This window comes from Mustela lutreola, chromosome 4 (genome assembly GCF_030435805.1).
Source record: "Mustela lutreola isolate mMusLut2 chromosome 4, mMusLut2.pri, whole genome shotgun sequence".
Classification (NCBI taxonomy): domain Eukaryota; kingdom Metazoa; phylum Chordata; class Mammalia; order Carnivora; family Mustelidae; genus Mustela; species Mustela lutreola.
The window spans coordinates 147,750,305-147,774,568 of NC_081293.1; the positions used below are offsets into that span (position 1 = coordinate 147,750,305).

Below are 24,264 nucleotides of genomic sequence, written 5' to 3' on the forward strand. Positions count from 1 at the left end.
AAGCATATAAATTATGCTGAAATTTGTGTGGTTCCCATGAGTCAAGTTTAAATAGTTTAAATTTACTTAATCTGGGACATCTTACCAGACTTACTGCAAATCTATAGGAGCAAGCATATTACTGCATTGAACAAATTCAACCCTTGGTAACAGCCTCAAAATTTAAGGACTTTAAAAGGTAACTAGAGATTGAATTTTAAATTTTGGGATTTGGAATTATTCCAACAGTCTTTCTCTTTGCTAATTCTATTCTACTCAGCCACATTTGGTAGACCCACTCACTTTCATTTAGTCATTTCTTATCTTTCCTTCTTTTTATTTAACCTTTTTAAATCTGAGGTAGAGTTCTAATTATTTACCACGGAATGGAGGAGGAGGGAAGAGGAACAACCCTATTGTGAGACTAGGAGAAGCTTTTTCTTTTTTTAAAGAAAAAATAATAATCACATTTTCTCAAATTGCAGTGCACTATCCTTTTGAATTTTTGCCAAGTCACTGAAGTCATGTCTTTATAACTGTATTTTAGAGGGTGCTGTTATACATCTAGGAAAGATTTCCGTAAGGCAAAGAAATGCTCTCATAATTTTAGACATATGCCATGCCATATAACCTTATAGAAATAAATTATAATTCTGGTAGAATTTTACACAGTGTTTGGGCTCCTATGACATCAGGAATTTGGACAGTCTTTCATGAAATTCATTTGCCTTCCTGAACATTGTTCCACCCACTTGAAAGAATGAACCTTCCACATGTCACTGATGTTTACTGAGTAAACCAAGGAGCAGTGTGTTTGTTAACATCTTAGAAGAATATTTTTTTATAAGAATATTTTTATCTCATTTTATCCCAGGACTTTGTTTTAAGGGATCCTCTTTCTAAGAATTCTCATTCCCTTCATTTCCAGGGACACTGTCCTAAAACAAAAGAAGCTGAAGTATTTTGATTGATCCCTCGACTACACATTTATATCTGCAATATGTGCTACTGCTCTGAAACTTCCTATATCCAAAGCTTCCTATATCCAAAGGTTCTGCTGAACCTGACTTTTACCTGCTTTTTAAAAAATGTCTCCCTTCTCTTCTATTTGGCCATTATAGAGGAATTTAAGAAGGTATAAGTTAGACAAGCAATCAAACACTTCGCTTCCTGGCTTCATTTCCAGCAGCCAACACCAGTAATGTTGAATGGTATCTGACTGAGTTTTTTGGTCTAAGATACTGGTGGTTTTATTTATAAAAGGAAATAACTGATAAAATACCTTTTATATGACCAAATTACATGGGCTAGAGTTCTACTATTTGTACATATAGTTATTTCATGAGGGTCAATGTGAACTCCAGAATAGTAACAACTACCACGTTTTAGGTATTTATTAACTGAAACCACTATAGCAAACACTGCATACATGATCGAATTTATCTTCATAGCAACTCTATAGGGTTGTCATAATTATCCTTTAAAAAAACAACAACAGAAAAACTGAGCATAGATGTAGTTAATTAAGTTTACTAAGGCCAGAGAGTTAAAAAGTTAATAAGTAGCAGAGCTGGTTCAAATCTTACATTAAAATCTTTGCCACAATGTTTCAAGGGGAAAATATAAAAGAGAGAGTGCTGGCATAATTTCTGCTCTAATTTCCTGGCTGCAGTCTTACTTATAGAAGACATAAAGCATGGACACCTGGGTGGCTTAGTGGGTTAAGCCTCTGCCTTCGGCTCAGGTCATGATCTCGCGTCCCGGGATCGAGTCCCGCATCGGGCTCTCTGCTTGGCAGGGAGCCTGCTTCCTCCTCTCTCTCTCTCTGCCTGCCTCTCTGCCTACTTGTGATCTCTCTCTGTCAAATAAATAAATAAAATCTTTAAAAAAAAAAAAAAAAAAAGAAGACATAAAGCACATAATTTGGTTCACATGAATAAATGAGATATAATTTAAAATAGTTTCTATTTACATATTATTATATATTAGTATATGGTAATTATTATATATTAGTATATGGTATTATATATTAGTATATGGTTATACTACTGAATAAATTAATTTTCTGCTGCTTTTTCTCTAAGTTCCAGAATAGAAATTTGAGTAGTAATATGGCTTTATAATTTATCCAGGAATATGGCAGCTTAAAATATGGCATTCTTTCTAAAACAGTAGATATTTGTATAAAAAATTATTAATAGTGTAAAAGAAGGCTATTAATACTGAGGGTCTGGAATTTCAACCTGTCTCCCCACCCAGCTCCTCCAGGGTGATTCTCAACCTCACTCAGAGCCTTCCTTACAACATTCACCCCATCCCTGGCGGAGGCCAAGAATAATACAAAGGTCTCTATAAATAGCGAAAGGGAGCCAAGAAGCAAATATTTGGAAGAAGCACACCAGTCACGTAATGAACACTTACTAATGGATTTTCAAAAGTTGCTGTGACTCTCTGCTCTGGATAGAGACATGCAAATAGGCAAAATCCCACCATACTCCTAAACATATTTAGTAGCTTAATTTTGGTGTTTCTTTTTGGACTCAGCCTTTTTGTGTGTGCCTCATCATATTATGGCCAGGGATTCTTCACCCCTCCTATCACAGAGCTCCTCAGAATTCCCCTACTGCTGGCCTCATAGTTCACTCCCTCCCCTGAGCCTCATTTGGATTTACTAGCTGTTGAATTGGTCACTACCTTAGAGGATGAAAGCTGAATTTGAGAAGGAGTATTAGGCATTACTAAAGAGTTTTGCTTCCTGATGGGTAAAAACAGTCAATATTCTGCTTGTGAATTCTCATATAACTATGTTTAACATGTCATTCACTTAGAGTAAATCGTTCAGGAAGACTTCTTTTTTTTTTAAGTTAATCGTTTTGTTTTGTTTTGTTTTTGAGAGAGAGTACAAGCCAGGGAGCACAGCAGGCCATGTGAGCAGTGGGAGGGACATAGGAAGAGAGAGAGAGAGATTTTAAACAGACTCCATGCTCAGGGCCAAGCTGAAGGCAGAGCATGATCTCACAACCCTGAGATTATGACCTGAGCCGAAATCAAGAGTTGAACATTTAACCAACTGAGCCATGCAGGCTCCGCTAGGAAGCCTTCTTTTTTACCATGTATCTCAATACTTGGAATTGTATTCAGTTTTTCAGAACTGCTGATGAAAAAAGGGAGCCCCAAAAGATACTTGGCTAATTTAATGTATAACACTGTTGAGTTAACAGAAGTTAAAGTTATTATATTTATTTGTGTTCCTTTTAAGGGTTATTTCTGACATTTTCAAATGTTTGGGAGACTCATTTATAATTAATGCTGCAATCAGACAGCATTCCATGTAAGGAGACAATTATATTCCACGTAAGGAGTCTTTGGTAAAAAGACCTATTAATCATTTTTGCTATATAACTCTATAACTAAGAAATAGCTTAGAAATAACTTCAGAAAATGTTAAATGTCTCTCTTTTTCTGCTCCTCACCTTCTTTGTGTTGGACACATATTAATAAAAATGTTAATTCATGGAGCACTTATTTTGCACTAGCACAGTGTGAGTATATTGTTTATTTTAGCTCATTTAGTCTTCACCACAACCCATGTTATAAATAAGGAAGCTGAAACTTAGAGACCTCAGATTCATTTACACAAGGTCACCGAGATACTATAAATATCAGTCAAGCCACACCTAAGCTGTCTAATACAAGAATTCACTGCTGGACTTTCACCTAATGCTGTGCTGGCTGCTTCCGTTTATTACGGAACTAAATGGTCTGCTGGACCCTCCACACACCTTAGCTCATTATGTCTCCCTATCAACTTGATAGAGTCGGCATCATCACACCCATCCAGGATGGCTGAAGTGGAGAGGGAGGGTAAACATCTTCCCAGGATAGTTGACTCTCATAGCTCCACCTTGCCCACTACACCACAGTTTTCATACTGACTGAGTACTGGCTGCTTTTCAGAAAACCAGTGAATGCGAGTGATGGATACTGAAAGAAAGCTAAGTTGAGAGTCATTTTTAAAAAGTAGTTTTAAGTTTATTCAACTCTGAAGTCCTCCCCAAGTAATTATTATTCTAAATGTTTTGAACACTTAAAAATGTACTTCTTAAATCCAAGTTTACACAGTAGTCCTTATTTTGCATGACACTGAATCCTATATCTAATGAAAAACCAATCTAGAATAACCCCCCAAGTCTATTACCTTTTGTCACAGACTGAGGTTCAACAGCACAATAGCTATTGAAAGTCAAATGGAGAGACCATTTAGATCAAAACCATCCTTTTAAGGGAATTAGTATTTATTTAGTTTCATGGAAATCATTGATATGTAGCTATGAGAAAAATAATAACATTAATTCTAATATGGCTCACCTAAAGCATGTAATAATACTTTTCACCTTATTTCTTACTTTTTTCCTCCACTTAACACTACATACAACCATAACTTCTAAAATTAATTAAAGAGATAAGACCAGTTTAGAGAAAAGTCTTTCACTAAGCACTTTTGAGTTTTATTAACATGCACAATCAGGAAAGTAAAGGAAATGTCACCTAGGCAGAATGAACCTAGAAAGTTTTAAATCATGTTTTAAGTCCAGATGCAGTTGAGTTTTTAAAAATATTGTTACAACTTTAAAAACTAACAAAATGCCTGATTTCAGCTTATTGCTCTCTCAACTGTTTTAAATTGTAAATGCTATAAAAACAGTAATGACTTCAACAATAACTTCAGAATAGACCTAATTTGAAGGTTTCTCATGCTCAAAGAAAAACAGCCAGGGAATGATCTCTGCAAACAATATTTAGTTTATTTTTTGTTTTAAGTTGAAAGCAAAGGTTTCAGAAACACCGGGGCTAGGCTTAGAGTAGCCTGGCACTGCGTTTATACTGACTCTGGAAATGAGCTCTGAAAAAAATAATGGTTCGCAGAAGTGACACAATAAAAGCCAAACGTGATGAAAATACTTACATAGAATGTTCCCATTAAATGACATGTTTCAGTTCAATCCTATTTAGAAAACTTTTTATAATCACTTTCATTGAAAAATTTACAAAAATTATTAGTTGATCCCCACCCTTCAGCAACTGGGATATCATGATCACAGTCATACTGCATTTGGCAGAAGCTCCAGATTCAGGCCCTTGATGGGCCACATACAAAGGCGTAACAAATGCAGCAAGTCAAACTAAGCATATCCAAGCAGAGCTCAATACCTAGCCTTTAGTAATGGCCTCCAAATGTCTTTCACTAAGCAGTATTTCCTTAGAAAACTGCATTTTGTTAAGTCCTGTGGTATTTGCCCATTACACTATATAACATCACCCAACATCACAGTGAGGTACGGGTAAGTGCTACCTCCATTTTACGAATGAGAAAATGGGGGTGCTAAAGGGATCAGGAATTAGTCTGTAGTCACAGAGCCCTACATAGTGGTGCCTATGGTAAATGTCAAGCAGTGTGACATCAGGAATGAGCCCCCACTCACTGTTAATCTGGATCCAATAACTACAGAATGATAAGTAAAAGCCTTTTTATATATTAACTCATTTAATCCCCACCATAACTATGAAAGGTAGGTACTTGTATTTATACCTGTTTTACAGATATTGGATCACAGGAAGGTCACAACAATTAACCAGTGTTCTATAGCTGGTAATTGCAGAACTGGGCATGAAAGCCCAGGTGGTCACAGAGCCCCTGCTCTTGGTATGGTTCTCAATTGGAATGATTTTGCCCCCCAGAAGACATGTTAATCTCCAGAGACATTTTAGTTGTTACAACAAGTGTGGAAGGCAGGAGATACTGACATCTAGTAGGTAGAGGCCAGGGATGTTGCTAAATATCCTATGGTGTACCAGACAAGAACAGTGCACCCACAATACAGAACACTCAGCCCAGAATGTCATTGGTGCCCCTAATGAGAAACCCTTGTCTATGTGATTACTACTGTGCAACTATGCAAATAGAAAATACACTATTGCAATAAGATATGGGCTGACAACACAGAATTTAAAGTCTTCTCTTTAAATAAATCTCTGCTAGCAGACTGCTTTCATGTTATCTTTCTTCTAAAAAGTGAACTATAAAAAAATTATCGAGATAATTGAGTACTTTATTTAACAAGACATTGGTTTTTTCATCTTACTATGATATTTAATACTACAAATTTTCTTATTAGCTTATAAAAAATTTTTTATGAGGTTCAGCTTTATGAAGAGACTCTTCAACACTTTTTGTTTTGGTCACTATTTCTGCACCTTATTAAAATTCTCCCATATACCTTTAACTGGAATTGCTCCCAGTGAATCTTTCTTACCTCCTCTTCCCTTCTGACATTTAGAAGTTATTTCCCACAAGTCACCGCGAAGGTGTTGGTGAAGAAGAAAAATGTAAGAGGAACGCTTTTGCCCTTAAATACTTAGCAGCTGTCTTGGCACATTGCTTTCCCTTCTCCCTTCTTGCCCCTGAAATGCTTGTTATCTCTGTTAATTATTTTCAGAGTTTAGAGAAACAATATGTAATAGATTAGACAGAGGGGGAGTTAGAAATGAGAAGCAGTGATGTCACTAGACCAGGACAGCTGGCTGAGAGGGAGTGTTCTGCTAGTGAAATACAAGACATAAAAGATAAAATATTTAAAAGATAACATGCTTCATGGAGGAAAGGGGAAGGGGCTTCAAAAATGGCCATTAATCCACAGCTCTCCTGTCAACAGTGGTTTATTAAAACATCTGTTAACCATTTGTAATTTTAACAAACCTGCCTCGAAGTAGCTGGAATTTTCTCTTAAAATAGATATCTTCCTAGGGTTTAAAAAAGTGTGTTCTTTTAAATTTAAAAATCCAATTGACCTTCTTAATGAGCTTCTGACCAAACTAGAACTTTTTAGATTTAAATTTTGTGTACTTTTCATCAATGTGACTTCCTGTTTTTGAAAAGGGAAAAGAGATTAAGAAGTCTCCAAAAGCTGCTTATGTTTTGGACTGTTCTTTAAATATTGATTTTATGTGAGTTAAGTATAAACTAGTTAAAAAACATATGGATTAAATTTTCATTGAAATACAAATGGTTTTTAAAATTAAGGGGGATTACTTGGCAAACTGGTTTTCTTTTTTTTTTTTTTCTTGGTCAAAACAAAATATTTCAGAAGTAGTTGTTGCCATTAAAAAAATATTCCCAATACAGCTAGATTTACCCTTCCTTGACTTGTTCTCTTTAATTAACTAGCATTATGGAAACTGTCATAAATCTATTTTAAGAGTATACATAGTATTAGGAGCAAGGCATAAGAATTCATCTGGCAGAATTTATATGTTGGGAACTGATTTTCTATTACTTTAAAATTATATTCTTGAAGAATTGCTTTGGGCAGAATTTTTCTTATGCAAATCCATGTGGTAATAGTTCTTTAACCTCTTTGTAAAATAGTTTCATATCACATTTAAATTAAGTTCATGAAAATTTGATTTGTTTCTACCAGAATAATAAATAAAGAAATAAAATGTATTGCTATGGTTATTATCTTGGTCCAGTCAGGCTGCTGTAACAAAAAGTCCATAAACTGTGTGACTTATAAACAATAAAAATTTATTCCTCACAGTTCTAGAGGTTGTGAAGTCTAAGATGGAGGCACTGGCAGATTCAGGATCTGGTGAGAGCCTCCTTTCTAGTTCATACATGGTACCTTCAAGCTGTAATTTTTCCACCACCTCACACAGTAGAAGGGGCAAGGTGGCTTTCTCCATTGGCCCTCTTTTATAAGGGCACTAATCCCATTCATGAGGACTCCACTTTCATGATCTAATCATCTCCCAAGGCCCACTTCAAGTTTAGGAATTCAACTTGTGAATTTGGAGAGGAGGGCACAGATAATCAGATCCCAGCAGTTACTTTATTTTTAAACACAAGGCTATATCTTATATCTATGTATTTAAGTTTAATATTTGGGTCTCAGAGCTTAGGCTATAAGAGAAACTCTAGTTAAATTAGCTCTTTTACTAAGTTCACATAGTTTGCCCAAATATAGAAATGTTAACCAAGATGGTTCAGCAAAATTTCCCCTTAAAGAAAACACAATTAACATTGACAGGTAAAAGGAGAAATAAAAACTAGAGTTATTTGAGCTTGAATCACATGATACTAATTAGGTTCAGTCACATGATCCTTATTTGCAACTTAGCTAATATAACTAAGCACCAGTGAAGAGGTGAGGACCACTGAAGGTGAAGTTTGACATCAACCCTCTGAGAAGTGTCTAATTATGAAGTTGTTATTTGACGTCATCACTTTAATTTCTGGAAGAGCATTTTTAGAAAGAAAAAATATCAAGTACCATGTCTATTTAAATTTAGATACCATTCCATAGTTGGCAGATTTCTCATATTTACTAAATTATATACCCTTTCTCCTGCTCTTCCCCAGCTTTCTCACTAACACAAAGAATGTCACAGTTGGCTGTGTGTAAATTTTATTTATCAAAGTAAAACAGATTTATAATATATCATATGACCAAAAGGTTAAGTATGTTGATAAGTTGAAAGATACTATATACACCTTGTATAAGCTGTTGGAAATAAAAATCATGGTAATTGCTATTGGTTTTGAGCACCTACCATATGTAAGAAGCTGCACTAAATACATGACATACAATCAGTATCTTTTTAATCTTGCTTGCCATCGTGGAAGGCAAAAATCACTGAGATGTTACAGAGGATGGACCTGAGAGAGAATTTTTATCATAAAGTAACAACCTTGGATTTGAATACAGGGTTTTCTGCTTTTAAACAAAGTTCATACTGTATGATGTTATATACTGAATATCTGTGTATTTATGTTTATACATGCATATATTTGCATTTCAGCACTTGTTACTAAATTTCAGAATATGACTGTCACTAATGTGTCTCTATTTCTGAATAGTACATTATCTTTCACTCTTACCATTGTTAGGCCAAATTTAATCTAAAGAGGTACTTCACACAACATTGAGTCAGCCTTCTTCAGTTTTCTGAGTTATAGGATTTTTTCTAGAAAATATCCTTAATATATTGATATTGATCTTATTTTTTTTAATTTAAATGACTCCAATAAAACCATAATCCTTCCAAATATAATACATTTTTATGTCAGTCATATGGTTTTCCTCATAATGATGTTTGGGTATGCGTGGGATTGAGCTACAATATTTCACTCCCTTCTTTTTTTTTTTTTTCTTCATTACCCTTTGCAGGAACATCCCTCACTAGGCCAACTTTCAGAAAAGTTAATAGACAACAACATTAATGTCATCTTTGCAGTTCAAGGAAAACAGTTTCATTGGTATAAGGTACGTTAATTCCCAAAAAATAAAAATTAAACTGTTTGCATGGATAGTTGAAATTAGAATGCTTCTTAGACCCCAGGTGAGGATTCTAGAGTTACTGTACTTTGTACAATCTGATTTTAATAATGTATTAACTAATATATAGCACACAGTGTCTGAAATTATCATTTACATATACATTCTATCTATGTTAACACCTAGAACCAAGTGTGGGGACTGATAGTGTGGTACTGACTATGACAATAATGGAGAAGATTTTTATCAGGTAAAAAAATAGTTCACATTCCAACTACACTTTTCATATCTGGATTCCTGATTCTTTTCTGGTCCATGGGCATATTCTTATAATAGATTGGGTTGGGGAACATCAGCTTAGTTTCGATAGTAACAACATACCTAGATTTGGTCTAGGTCATCCAATAAAGGAACAAGAGGAGCCAGTGAAGTGGTTGACCCTGTCAGAGCTTTCCTATGCAAGAATAATACTGGTTTTGTCGACAATCCTTCAGGCCAGATGAGATCCACAAACAGAACAGATGTTTGGTCAGTCATGTCACTGTGGCAGCACTGTAGAACACACCTCCAACAAAAAACTGCTTCTGGGATCCTGCTGTCATTTTCTTTTCACAGTCTTCTAGGTCCCTTTTTCCAGGAAACTCTCTCTCTCTCTTTTTTTTTTTTTTTAATTTTCATGACATTGTGATACCCTTTTATTGCACATGTCTGTTCATAGGATCTCCATCTCCTTTGTTGTCTCTGCTTCTTCCTTCCACTCTGACTGTCCTTTATTTATTTCTTATAATACTTCAGAGAAACTAAATTTTCTTTCATCTTCAGCAAATGCTTAAATCTATCTCCATTAGCTACAAAGCTGTTGTTCCCTCCACCAATTTCCCCAATACCTGACCAATGTCTAGCTTGTCTGGGGAAATTGGTGGAGGGAACAACAGCTTTGTAGCTAATGGAGATAGAAATCTTCAGTAAAACTTTAATCAATTCCCAGATTGGTATACCATGGAAACCCTTTTTAATGTAATAACCATTAATATTCACAGAAGTAGGGCTCTAGCCCAAATTAAATGCCCAAACTACTTTGTGAACAAAGTAACAGATTCCATTTATTGAATACTAACTATTGTCAGGCACTGAGTTTACTAACATTAACTCATGTAATACTCATAACAATGAGGGAAGTATTACCAATTTAAAGCCCATTTTAAAGATAAGGAAACACATTCAGAGAGGTTATGTACTTGACCATACCTTCCTAACAGCTTAAGTCCCATGCTCATTACCTCTCAGCTTAATGGTTGAATTTCAGGAATGCAAACTGGTACAGCCACTCTGGAAAACAGTGTGGCAGTTCCTCAAAAAGTTAAAAATAGAACTACTCTGAGATCCAACAATTGCACTAGGTATTTACCCAAAAGATAAAAAAATACAGAGTTAAAGGGGCACCTCCATGCTTACAGCAGCATTATCAACAATAGCCAAGCTATGGAAAGAGCCCAAATGTCCATTGACTGATAAATGGATAAAGATGTGGTAAACATATATGATGGAATATTACTCAGCCATCAAAGAGAACGAAGTCTTGACATTTGTAATGCCACGGGCAAGCTGGAATGTATAATGCTAAGTGAGATAAGTCAGTCAGAGAAAGACAAATACCTAGATGATTTCATTCATATGTGGAATTTAAGAAATAAAAAACTGATGATGATGAACATATAGGAGGGAGGGAAATAAAAAGAGAGAGAAGGAAACAAACCCTAAGAGACTTTTAAAGATAGAGAGCAAAGAGAGGGTTGATGGAGGGAGGAGGGTGATGAGTATTAGAAGGGCACTGGATATGATGAGCACTGGTTTTGTATGGAAGTGATGAATCACTGAATTTTGCCCCTGAATTGTATATTGCATTGTATGATAATTACCTGGAATTTAAATAAAAATTTGAAAAGAAAAAAAATAATGGGACTGTAACTTAAAAAACAACAACAACAACAACTTTAGCATAGAGAAAAAAATAGTTGAATTTCATATTATTGTGTGGCTTTTTACTACTTTAGCCTGGTCCTTCTCTGCTATGTGTTATTTCTTATTGTTGTTGTTGTTATTAGCTTAGCAGTTTCTCCCTAGTCCTTTAAAAAGATTTTCATTGATAGATAAAACCATAAGCCAGGTTTATTATTAACTGAATGACGTAAAACTGTGAATCAACAGGCTCAGAATGCCTGACAAGTTCTGCCAAAAGTCCTGTGTATGCCTTTACAGTCACCTACTTTGGCTGCCCAGAGATATTTTTATCAACCACCTTCATCTGGGTTGTTACAGCCTCCTAACCTGTCTCCTAAATTCATCCTCTACCTGGATGCAGAATGATCTATTAAATCACAATTTGTGACCAAAGTTCTTCCTAGAGCAAACTATCCCAGTGATTCTCTCTGATTTATAGGATCAAGTCTTTAAGGTGGCATATGAGACCATCTGGTCCCTACTTGCCTCTCATACCTCCCCTTATTCTCTGCCTTACACCTCTCCCCCTAGCTTGCTTTTAAGTCTCCTGTGCACACACACTTACCAGGCCCCCTCTTTCTTTGTGCCTTTGTTCTTGCTACTTCTTCCTCTTGCCTGGAAGTCTCTTCCCCTTATTACTTGGCTCACTCTTCGTCATCCTTTAAGATACAGCTCATGAGTCACTTCCTCCAGGAAACAATCCTGACAGACTTCCCCAGCCCTCAAATGCTTGCTGGGGATCCCTCTCATCAGGGTCTGTGCATTATCTCTGCTACTTCATGTGTATATTGTTTTTTGAAATTGCTATACTTGTGAGGTCCTTAAGGATGGGAACTCCAAAGTGGTACATAATAGGTATTCAATAAAGGTTAGATAAATGCCTTTTAAAAATCTGTGAGTGCTACATTTTACCTATTACCTAAGATACCAAATTGCTAATGTCCAAGTAGTGGCTGGCATAGAGCAGGAGCTTAATGATACTTGTGTATGGTAAAATGAGTGTACAAATGGATTTTAAGACTTTCCATAATCTGATTGCTTTAAAGTACTCAGCCTTCAGGTCAGGATCCCAGGGTCCTGGGATCAGTCCCATATCAGGCTCCCTGCTCGGTTGGGAGACTGCTTCTCACTCTCCCATTCCTCCTGCTTGTGTTTCCTCTCTCGCTGTGTCTCTCTCTTTCTGTCAAATAAATAAAGTCCTTTTTTTAAAGGATTTTATTTATTTATTTGACAGACAGAGATCACAGGTAGGCAGAGAGGCAGGCAGAGAGAGAGAGAGGAAGGGAAGCAGGCTCCCTGCTGAGCAGAGAGCCCGATGTGGGGCTCAATCCCAGGAGCCTGGGATCACGACCTGAGCTGAAGGCAGAGGCTTTAACCCACTGAGCCACCCAGGTGCTTCAATAAATAAAATCTTAAAAAAAAAAAATTCAGCCTTCACTCCAGTCAGATTGGTTTCTTCTCTTTTCTTACTTTATCTAGAACTCAGGTAAACCTTTAAGCCTTTGCTAATTCTCACTTTCTCACTAGGAATACCTAGAGTTTTCTCCATAATTGTTCAGTGACATCCACCAAAAATACCCACTCCATGAAGCTTCCACTAGTGACAATGATTTTTTTCTCCATTCTGGGCCAACTTGTCCTAAAGGTCACTCCATGGAACAGTAGTTCTTCATATTTACATATGCTACATGAGAAAAGGGTTTTATAATTTGAAAATGTTGGAAATGCTGCAGCAAATACTGCTAAATCATTACCAAGACTTCTCCGAACCTTTACTTTGCAAGTGTGCATTTTGAGTATCTATGTTGAAGAAACCATATGCAGAACTTTCCAAAATTTTTGCCCTCACAACACTTTTGATAACTATATTCCATGGAACATGGGACATTACTTTAGGAAATCCTGGTCTGTACTTTGATTGGGTTTTTAGGTCAACATGTAATTTGTGGACACACACATGCTCACACACATACAATACACACACTCCCATTTGTAGTCTGGTGGTGGTTCCATGGTGTAATGGTGAGCACTCTGGACTCTGTAGTCTGGTGTATGTGGTGTCCTACTTGCTTGCTTATATTTTTCTTGTATCTTATATTTTTTTCATTCATGTAATGGCTCACCTTCCACCTGTAACTCTAAGAATTTTTAATATTTGTTAATTACTGAGACACTGTATACTACTGTCATTAAGTAAATATTATTGGTATGTTTTCTAGGACCTTCTACCCCTCTTGCCTGGCACCATTGCTGGTGAAATAGAATCAAAGGCTGCAAACCTCAATAATTTGGTAGTAGAAGCCTATCAGGTATGTATATATTAAACACAATTTTTTCATATAAACTTTTAACCCCAGTTTCTATGGCAAGATACAAAATAGTACCCTATCATCTTGAGAGGAATCATAAACAGAAAATTAGGTTAAAAATTAGAAACCTGAATTAGCCCTGGCTCTTTCACTAACTAGCCTTGTATCCTTGGGAAAGTCATTTCAGCTTTCTTTACCTCACTGTCTCATTGACAATAAACTCAAGTCAGGCTACGGGCTATCTGAACTCTTTTCTAAATGAAATGTTCAATAAGTCACCAAATCATGTATCAAGATTACTGAGAGGACTCTGTTGGAGTCTCTTAGATAAATTACTTGATTGTTTAATCAGTTATTTTAGCAATATTATCAAATTAGTTTGATTAAAAGAATCACCTTAAGAGATATACTGTTTTATTGAACTGACAGTTGTACGCTATCCCTAGTCTATCAAGAGTGAGTGCCAAATGCAAAGATTTACAGAAACATCTGCTCTCTCAGCATAGGTCATTCCTGGATAGAATAATCACTGCTAAGATGTTGTAATAATTGTGATTTTTACTTTATTTTTTTAAGATTTTATTTATTTGAGAGAGAGAGATAGCAAGAGAGAGACAGTATTAGCAAGTGTGGGGGTAGGGAGAGGGAGAAGCAGACTCCCCAACAAACAGGGAGCCTGATGTGGGACTGGATCCCAGGACCTTGGGATCATGACCTGAGCTGAAGGCAGATACTTAACTAAGCCACCCAGGCATCCTTGATTGTTACATTAATACCACTGAGAAACATTACTTTCCATTTGTGACCTCATTTAATCCACACAACCAATCCATAAGGAAGATGTTAGTATTCCCATTTTGTATTTATAGAATCTCAAAGAAGCTAAGCAAGCTAATCAAGGGTAAAAGAAGCAAAAAGATCAGGACCAGAACCCAGGTCCTTCTTAACTCTAGGCCCCAGGTACTTCCTTCTGTGTTAACACCTGTTTTTCTTTCTTTCTTTCTTTATTATTTTTTTTTTTACAAAGATATGCTTTACTCTACCTTGAACGTATGGACCTCTGATAAAGTCTCACTTCCCAAATTCTCTGATTGTCTTTTTTACACAGTAGAGATGAATAGTGTACATAGTAGCCCAAGCCTTATGAGAAACCTCAGGCTTCTCTTCTCATTTTCTCTATGCAGCTCTGCCTTCTCCTGAGCACAAAAGGAAAGTCAGGAAGTAGACAGGGAATAGAAAATGAAGGACTTGTTTAAACTTTATTCTTTTAAAAGAAAAATAACCGTGTGAGGTTTTTTGTTTTTGTTTTGTTTTGTTTTTTTGCCAAGGAATTGTTCTATGTCTGAGATGTCTCTACATTAGAGAAAATAAGGAAGAATATCTTTTAATTATTTTTATTTCTTATTGTTACAAAAGAATATTAGGATTGGGGGAGCTTCTTATCAAGGAGGATCAAACATGTACAGTTCATTCCCCTATGCAGTTTGTTCCCAGGAATAATCAAAATAAGGAAGGAATGTGCAGTCTTAGAAATCACCCTAGTTTTTATAGTATGAACCCACTTATTACTCCAGACAAGAAATTTCAAAAAATAAACTGACAAACTTGTCTGTGTGTCAGACTGTACCAGTGGAAAGGGAACCAGCAGTATTTGGTTTTATGTTTTTTATTTGCCCAGAATAGATATCCATTGCCTTAGCTAACTGCAGTTCAGATTAACCTTAAACAATGGGAAAATATTAGCAAATCCAATAAGACTGACTCTGTCTAATTAATCTCCTTAGGTTGTAATTCTGTTATTTTTTTTAACATATGCGTATATCTTCAAAATTCTTCTGAAATATTATTTTATCTTCACAGTCCAACAGAAATAATTCATAATTCATTGAAGAAAAAGAATAAAAATATTTCATTCTAACTTTTAATTTTTTGCATTTCCTTTCTAAGAATTTTATAAAATTACACATAAATTTAGTACATGGTGAATATGACTGCATTTTGTTTTTTATCTTTTACATCAGCACTGCCACTAGAATTAAGATTAAATAAAAATCGTGACTAAAATAACTTAAGCTGAAATTAAGAAATGAAAAATAAATTATATTGAATATAAATAATTGTATATTAAAAAAAATCTGCCTCTGTACTTGTTAGATATTAAAAAGGAAACTTAATATTGTGTTTGAGCCTAATTTCTAAACTTCAAAACTGGGCAAAATTTTTAGACATTTGTCTTTACACCTGCTTAAGCGAAAAACATTAGTATAACAAGGTTAACTTCTTAAGAGAAGGAACTCCAGAAGGCAAATTGAAAACACTCATTGTACTGGGAATTTCCTTCTGATCTTTCAAACCATCACCCTATCAAGACCATTTATATACCATTGCAAGTTTCTGTTGGCTTGCTGAAAATGTTCAATTAAGTGATTACAATGGATGAGCTCTCTGGGAGATTTTAAAATGTGGCTAATATAGTCTTATTGAATCCAAATAAAATTTACTGATTTGAATAAGTATTTTGTTCTAGATTTACCACCATGGTCCATTATCAGTCAGTAAGCATACATCTCTTTATCAGTTATACAGTTGAAGATAAAAATTTACTCAAGTAAAATATTAGAAGCCAATAGAAAAAAACTTTTCTTCATATCCTGCTACTCACTCTTTCCTTAGGTATATACTTCATCTTTTTTGTTTATAAGGTAAGGATTTTTACATGTGGTAGACTGTTTTATGAGATAAAATACACACAGATCTTCAGTATATAGTAAATGTAGTTAGAACTTTTGGAACCAGAGACTATGTTGGAAGAAATTTGTGTGTGTGTGATACATGATAAACTTTATATAGCTGTTTTTTTAATAATTGTAAAAATAAGTGAATAAATGAGTGAATGGTTTTCTGTCTAGTAAGTGGTCCCATTTTCGTATTAAGGATTAGAACAAATGTGACACAGGCAAGCCCCAGGGACTTGACAAAAATCATAGGCCATTGTTGGAGAATTTACAGGACCATATCAGGCAGATAATTTTTTTTTAAATTTTATTTATTTGACAGACAGAGTTCACAATCAGGCAGAGAGAGAGGAAAGGAAGCAGGCTCCCTGCTGAACAGAGAGCCAGATGTGGGGCTCAATCCCATGACCCTGGGATCATGACTCTATCGGAAGGCAGAGGCTTAACCCACTGAGCCACCCAGGTGTCCCAGGCAGATAATTCTTATGCCTACAGTATAGAAATGCCCTCGCCAAAATTTACCTTTCAATTCTGTATTAATAAGGTATTTCAGTTTTCATGATAGCCTAAAGTGTTTCAAACAGAAATGCTTATTTGATAGCTGAAATTGTCAGACATGTGTTCCAGATTTTAAGCTGTTAAAGATTTACCCTTGTGACAGTATAGGTGTTCTCAGTGTTTTATTTAAGTTTTGTCACAAAATTTAAATACTGTTGGAGTTAAAATGACTTTGTAACACAAGCTGAATGAGCAATATCTTTAAAGTCATCAGTTGCATAGTCATGGAAAATGTGAAAAAATAGAACAATTTAAATGCAAATGGTCTAATCCTTCAGTATTTCTTATGTATCTCAAATACAATTGGGTCATTACATGGAAACACTACATTTATTTATCCTTTTATGGAGGTAGACTTTGATTTCATGAAAAAATAAATCTAGAATGATTTAATAAGCTTGCCTCTGCTTAATTGCTTACATTTGAAACTTTTGTGATATACAATCAAAACATGATGTCTCTGCAGAAACTCATTTCAGAAGTCAAAGTTCAGGTGGAAAACCAGGTAAAAGGCGTCTATTTTAATATTACTGCCATTTGTCCAGATGGGACCCGAAAACCAGGCACAGACGGATGTGGAAATGTGACAAGCAATGACGAAGTATGTGGGTATACATTCTTCCCATTTAAAATAAACTAAGTTGTCTGGCATGTTTTCTCACAGAAAAATCAAATCATTCTGGAAAACTTTATTTACTACGAACTCCAAGTATCTTATTTAAACACTTCAAAGTAATTTTTATTGTCTCTGTCCAAAGTTCCGACTTGTTTTAATTCCACTGACTATTCTATCAAACTCTCAAGTTAAATATATATTAAATACTTATTTAATAATAATAACTTTAAACTTAGGGGTCACAGCCACTGTATATCAGTAAAGCACATCTCATCAAACAAGCAGTGTCTACACTTATGATGATGATGATACCTTTCTGGTTTCAAATCTGAAAATTCTCAGAATTAATTTGAAATCAAAGGTAATAAGCCACAGAAAAGAATGGGAGTGATGGAGTAGTTGATAAAGGTTAAGAATTCCAAAATCTTTCATGTGTTATTGTCCCAATAAACTCAAAATGATCTAGGAAGAGGTGGGGGAATTTGTTTACAATAAAAAAGAAGTGTTATTTAACTAAGAAAGGATAAAATGGGGAGGGGGGCAGATTATTGCAGTGTTAGGAAATAGGACCAGGAGAGATAGGGATTCTCCCCGTATTGACATGATAGAGAGCAAACACACAGAAATAAGCTGTTAAAAGGGAATTCCTATTAGATGCAGTGATTTTCAGTTGCTTCATTTTTAAATGATCTGCTCAGACTAAAAGATTTCTAATCCTTCTTCTTTTCATCTCTAAAGTTCTGGGCTATATGTTTCCCCCTTGGAAAATTTAGAACCTTTGGATAGTATAGTTGCTCCAATTGAAATCAATTATTGCTAGTATCTGTTTCTGTAGGTCTTGCATAATCACTTCATGGATTTTGTTCCCAAGACATTATGTACCAGTTTATAAAATATATATATTTGATTTCCATTAAATATAGATAAACTTTGTGCTAGGGTAAGTTTCTGAGAAAGGGTTATCCTCTTAGTAGTTCTTCCTTTCAAAATCAGTTTTGTCAGAATGGTTTTCCTTACTGCTTACATTTTTTTCCTTTTCCTTTGTCTATAATCCCTTTTCCCCCTTCACTTTCAACTAAGTAGTATAAACAGTTTGACTTTCAGAGTCATGTGACCTCTTAATTATATAAACCCCAAGTTTTGCTCTATTAATTTTGGCAATGACCACATTATCTTACACATCTGTTAATCCTTAACATTCTTAAAGACAAAAAACATCTCAAATACAATACCAACTGCATTAATTTTAATATTATGGAACTGATTCTAATTTCTGATGCAAATATGTAATATATAAGCCTGAAGTTAGATATTTTGTATCTACGCTTTTTGGTCGGAGTAGAGATACATATATATATCCACTCCAACAAAAATGGCTATCACAAATTATTTTTACGTTTTAATGGATCTCAGTCTAAAATGGAAAAAACCTACAATCTTATTTGCCCAAGTACCTGAAGATCATAAGATAGGCTAACAAATAGAAAAGACACATTATACCCATCATGTCCTGCAAAAAAAAAAAAAGAAAGAAAAGAAAAAGAAATAGAGAAAGGAAAAACTTGGCAGGATCTTTTCACAAGGGGAAAAAAACCCTGCCAACTCAGATCTTTAGTTGTGGGCTCACATCTCCTGAGACAAATGTATGACCTAGTATTGAGATCTTACGATCTAAGAGAGTCCTAAATCTTTTTCCCTTAAGCAACATCAGAGAAAGCCTCATGTTTTCCCTCATTAACACCATATATAAAACTAAAATTGAACCCTGAAACTTTACTTGGGCCCCTAGGAAATAGAAACAAAAATAAAAATTGTTCATCTGAACATCCTATCTCATGGTTATAAAGCAGGAGAGCAGTAGTTCTTTATTTTAGATTATTTGATCTCTCCCTTGTGCCAAATATCCAATAACCCCACATTTGAAGGAATTAATTCAGGAGATGATCTGTTCTCTCTCAAGTTTGCTAAAAACTCAATGGAGGACATCAGTTAATCATTGGAAGAAGAGTGGGCATTTCAAAATGGGCTTGAACCCATATTCATTTAATGGTACAATATAGACAAGTAGCAGTCATTGCTTCCTTTAACTCTCTAGTTTATTAATTAGAATATAAATGAAATTAAAAAGGGATGTTACATCTACCTCTGAAAGAGTGTGTGTGTAATATATAACGTATTATAAGTTTCCATAAGATGGCACATTAATGATTCAGAATATCATTAATAGATATAATAGTGATGATAGAAATAATCAGGACATATAAATATATTTTCTTTCCTCCCCCCCCCCCCCCATTTAGGTTCTTTTCAATGTAACAGTTACAATGAAAAAGTGTGATGTCACAGGAGGAAAGAGCTATGCAATAATCAAACCTATTGGTTTCAATGAAACCACTAAAATTCATATACACAGAAACTGCAGCTGTCAGTGTGATGACAGGAGAGGACCTAAACGAAAGTGTGTAGATGAAGTTTCTCTAGATGCCAAGTGTTTCCAGTGTAATGAGAATAAATGTCATTTTGATGAAGATCAATTTCCTTCTGAGAGTTGCAAGTTACACAAGGATCAACCTGTTTGCAGTGGTCGAGGAGTTTGTGTTTGTGGGAAATGTTTATGTCACAAAATTAAGCTTGGAAAAGTATATGGAAAATACTGTGAAAAGGATGACTTCTCTTGTCCATATCACCATGGAAATCTATGCGCTGGTAGGTATAAATTAATACATACATGCAGTTTTTACTAGTAACTATTAAACTAGCATATATGTTTAAGTACCTTTAAATTACACCTTTATAATTACTAATCCTGAATCTGAATTTAATATTCAAAGTCTATGAAATTAGGGCATGGCAACAGATTTATGGCACATGATTCTGGGTATTTAGAATTTAAATTATTTTGTACAAGAAATACTTCAAAATAAAAACCAAAAATTAAATGTTATTCTCAAGTATGCCTTGATCTTATAAAAATATATACCCAGAAAAGGAAATTACTGATGATGTCTGGCAGGCTTTCTATAATCAGAGTATTCTTCTAGAAAGACCTGATTCACTCTCCTAAGTGGTCACTCCCTCCAGCTTGCTCAGAGAATAGTGAGCTATATAAGTTTCCTTTCATTGGAAAATAATGCATTATTACAAATGGTATTATAAATTTGTAATAACTTAAACCTTTCCGGTATATTTTTGGAACACCAGTAACGAAATTATCAAAGGACAGCATTCTCCAAGAAAATGCTGGTTTCCTAAGTAATCTAGAAGATTAGTACCATAGGCCACACGCAGACAAAGTTTAAAAATGAAATCATTTAAAACAAAAATATTAAAAGTACTTTTTGGCTAATTCAGTTTACTGCCACCTAGAGGTTAGATTCTAGAAAATCTTTGCAACATTTGAAGTTTAATACAAAATGCTGTTTTTAAATGAATCAATTTTTCTGTGACATTGTGCTGAATCCATTTATTGCTAAAACAGCTTTTTAATGTTTGGGTTTGGTAAGCAAATATTAAATTACTGATTAACTGAAATATTTCACTGTCATAACCATAAGGAAAGTAACAAACCCATACAAATTTTCTATTCTTGTATAAACTAGAAATATGCAATGGAAAATTGCCTTTTTATTCTGCTATATACATGAAACATTTTATAAGCCAAATATTATTCTGCTGTACCTGGTATCATTGATAGAATGGATTATAGGTGACTTAAGAACAAACTAGCAATTATCTTCTAATTTGCAAAGCTAATCCTAGTTGGAACAGGGAAGAAGAAGAATTCTGATATCCCACAACTATTAATCTGCCAAAGAAGCTTGAAATACATTGAGAATCCCAGTCTCTATTTATATTTAAATATCAAAAGTCAATGTACTAGCCCTCCTATATGACTATACTACTGGCCACAGGCAGTTGAAAATCTGCTTTGAATTATTTGTGTATAAATTATAAGTGAAAACTATAGGCTGACAAATATTTTCTTCACTAGTCTCCTTTGAGAATAAAAACACATGTTCACAGGTCAGCTGGATAGAATTAGGCGTGCAGCCTATATATAGGGAACAGGGTCTGGCAGGCATTTGTGTGGCCTGGACCTCATTAGTTTTAACATTTAGCAATTGAGTTGATCCAACAGTAGATTCTATGGAACAGTTACCCTGTGAGGTGCTTCTCAGTAAGGGAGGGAGGGAAGAAGAGTGGGAGAAGGTCAGGAAGCAAGAGAAGGAAGGAAGGAAACGTCTGTGGCCACATAAGCTTGAGAAACATTATGTGACCTTGTAATATAGACTCCCTCTTGAAGATTTCTAATTCATATAAGCTTACTAAATTTTAGATGCTTTCTGCTGTCTAAAATCCATTTAAGTACATATAACCAGTGTTTCCCTTCAACTCATTTGTCTGCATGCCCCCAACCCCAACACACAAGTGTACCTTTGCACACACACACACACACACACACACACTTAACACACATACCCCACCTTGCCTTCTTTCATTTACGACCTAATAAATGCTCACAGCCTACTGGAGGACATGCCCTTCTAACCTGTTAAATAATGTCCTGATGACATGAAATGATTAGTTTAACTTCCCCAGAGAACTTTAAAACGACCCAAGCAGCACTGAAGCCCTACAGGGGTTTGCCTCAAAAACCAGAATTATCCCAGGCCTTCAGCAATCATGAGAGACTACAGGAATAAATTATGGAAGCTATTAATCAAATACCCCTATTTTTCGGATTTTAAAACAATTAACATTACTTAAGCCTTTGTAGCTTTTTTTATTTTTGTGTGTTTTTAATTTAAAACTGAATGACTAGTGACCTGCAAGTGGCCAGGCAACCACCGCAGCAGAGATGTCACAACTGTCAGCACAACACTTAGCATCAGGAGATTCTCTACAACGGAACAGCTTTGAAAATGAACACTCCTAAACCCTAGCATCGTTCTTATCAGACGAATAAAATGATGCTGTTTCCATTCACTTGATCATCAGTGTGTTATCCTGGAAAATGGGAGAGGATTTCATGTTTGGAAACACTTCACAGATCAGTGGCCCCAATAACTTCCTGGAGTGTCTGTTGCAGGGCATGGAGAGTGTGAAGCAGGCAGATGCCAGTGCTTCAGTGGCTGGGAAGGGGATCGCTGCCAGTGCCCATCAGCATCAGCCCAGCACTGTGTCAATTCGAAGGGCCAAGTGTGTAGTGGAAGAGGTACGTGTGTATGTGGCAGGTGTGAATGCACGGATCCCAGGAGCATCGGCCGCTTCTGTGAACACTGTCCCACGTGTCACACAGCCTGCAGTGAAAACTGGTATGTGTTCTCTGACTCCAAACATACAGAAACACACATAAAGCAGTTCTTCATTATAGATGGGTTCGTCCTTTTTTTTATTTTGCCTTCCTTAACCTTAGAAGTTGCTGGATCTTCTCTACTAGGTAAGTTGTTATCATCATGCTAAAAAAGAACTGAATGGGGAATTTAGGAATTAGAAAACTTGAATTCGAATTTTTGGCCACTAGATAGATAGTTGTGAAAGCATCAGAATTGATCTAGGCATTCACTCCCTTACCTTTTTTGAAATAGGTTTGTTGTTTTAAAGAATAATATTCAGTGTCCATTGTTTTTTTCCCCAACTTTATATATATAACTGATATATAACTTTGTTTACACAAGGCTTAAGGTGTGCAACATGGTGACTAAAATAATAATAAGGATTATAATAAGACCTGATACAGTTCCATGACAGAACTAAGTTAGATGATTGACATAAAACAAAAATAACCCAACTTTTGTACTTGGTGCGTGATAATCTAGAATAAATGTTAGCTATTATTACTGGGTTTCTTTTATTTTTTTTATTTTTTTAAAATTACTTAAAAAATAAAGAAGGATAGTGGCTATGAAGCACCTCTGGAAATAAGTGGTGGATGAGTAAAAGGTGACGTTTTGTGTCAGTAACTAATTTCCCAGAAACAGTTTGAGCCTGCTCAAATATCACTACTCTAAACATTACTGTGCCTTCCAATTTGTTTTATTCAAAAATTTTAAGACATTTACTTTCTCAGATTGGTAGCTCAAGTAAATTTTTAAAATTATACATAGCAATTTATGTAACTCTCTTGGGGATGCAGTACTTAAACATAATGTTGAAGTTATTGCTAATGAACCCAACCGAAACTTGAACTGTGTATTCATTGCTAAACTTTTCTAATAGTATAATATATATCCTCTAAAATACTTTTGTGGGTTTTATTTGTGATGAAAGCATCTTATGCATTTCCTACTTTCTTCTCAATACAGAAAATTTATTATTTTGATTTTATACATTAATAAAGTATTTCTAGTGGCTAGAATATAATTTTGCCATAGTATTAAATTCAGCCAGTATTACAAATAAATGTCATGGCTTTCTTTCCCAGCTTTACATGGCTGCTGTCTAAAGCAGTACTATTTTGATATCTTATTTCTTGCAGAAAATACTGAGAGCTACAACCTTTTCAAAGATTAAATGTTTCACTTCTTTTCATCCTTATAGGAATTGTGTGCAATGCCTTCACCCTTACAACCTATCTCAAGCTATACTTGATCGTTGTAAAACCTCATGTGCTCTCATGGAACAGCATTATATGGATCAAACATCAGGTAAACCAAAGCTTAAAATACACTGAAGAGTATCTGCAGAGAATCACATTCCCCAAAAGGGCCCATAATTAATCATCCTAAAGA

At 35.1% G+C, this 24,264-nt stretch overlaps 1 protein-coding gene across 3 annotated transcripts in view; it reads left to right on the forward strand.

The window, feature by feature from the left end:
* Positions 1–24,264, forward strand: part of ITGB8 (integrin subunit beta 8) — an 82,846-nt gene that overhangs the window by 49,974 nt on the left and 8,608 nt on the right. For 2 of the 3 annotated variants that reach the window (XM_059171321.1, XM_059171320.1), the window contains exons 7-12: positions 9,207–9,302; positions 13,535–13,624; positions 17,384–17,518; positions 19,834–20,239; positions 22,623–22,848; positions 24,074–24,180. In XM_059171321.1, coding sequence (XP_059027304.1) covers positions 9,207–9,302; positions 13,535–13,624; positions 17,384–17,518; positions 19,834–20,239; positions 22,623–22,848; positions 24,074–24,180 — 1,060 coding nt within the window. The remainder of the gene's footprint in view (positions 1–9,206; positions 9,303–13,534; positions 13,625–17,383; positions 17,519–19,833; positions 20,240–22,622; positions 22,849–24,073; positions 24,181–24,264) is intronic. The other variant, XM_059171322.1, reaches the window with a different exon arrangement.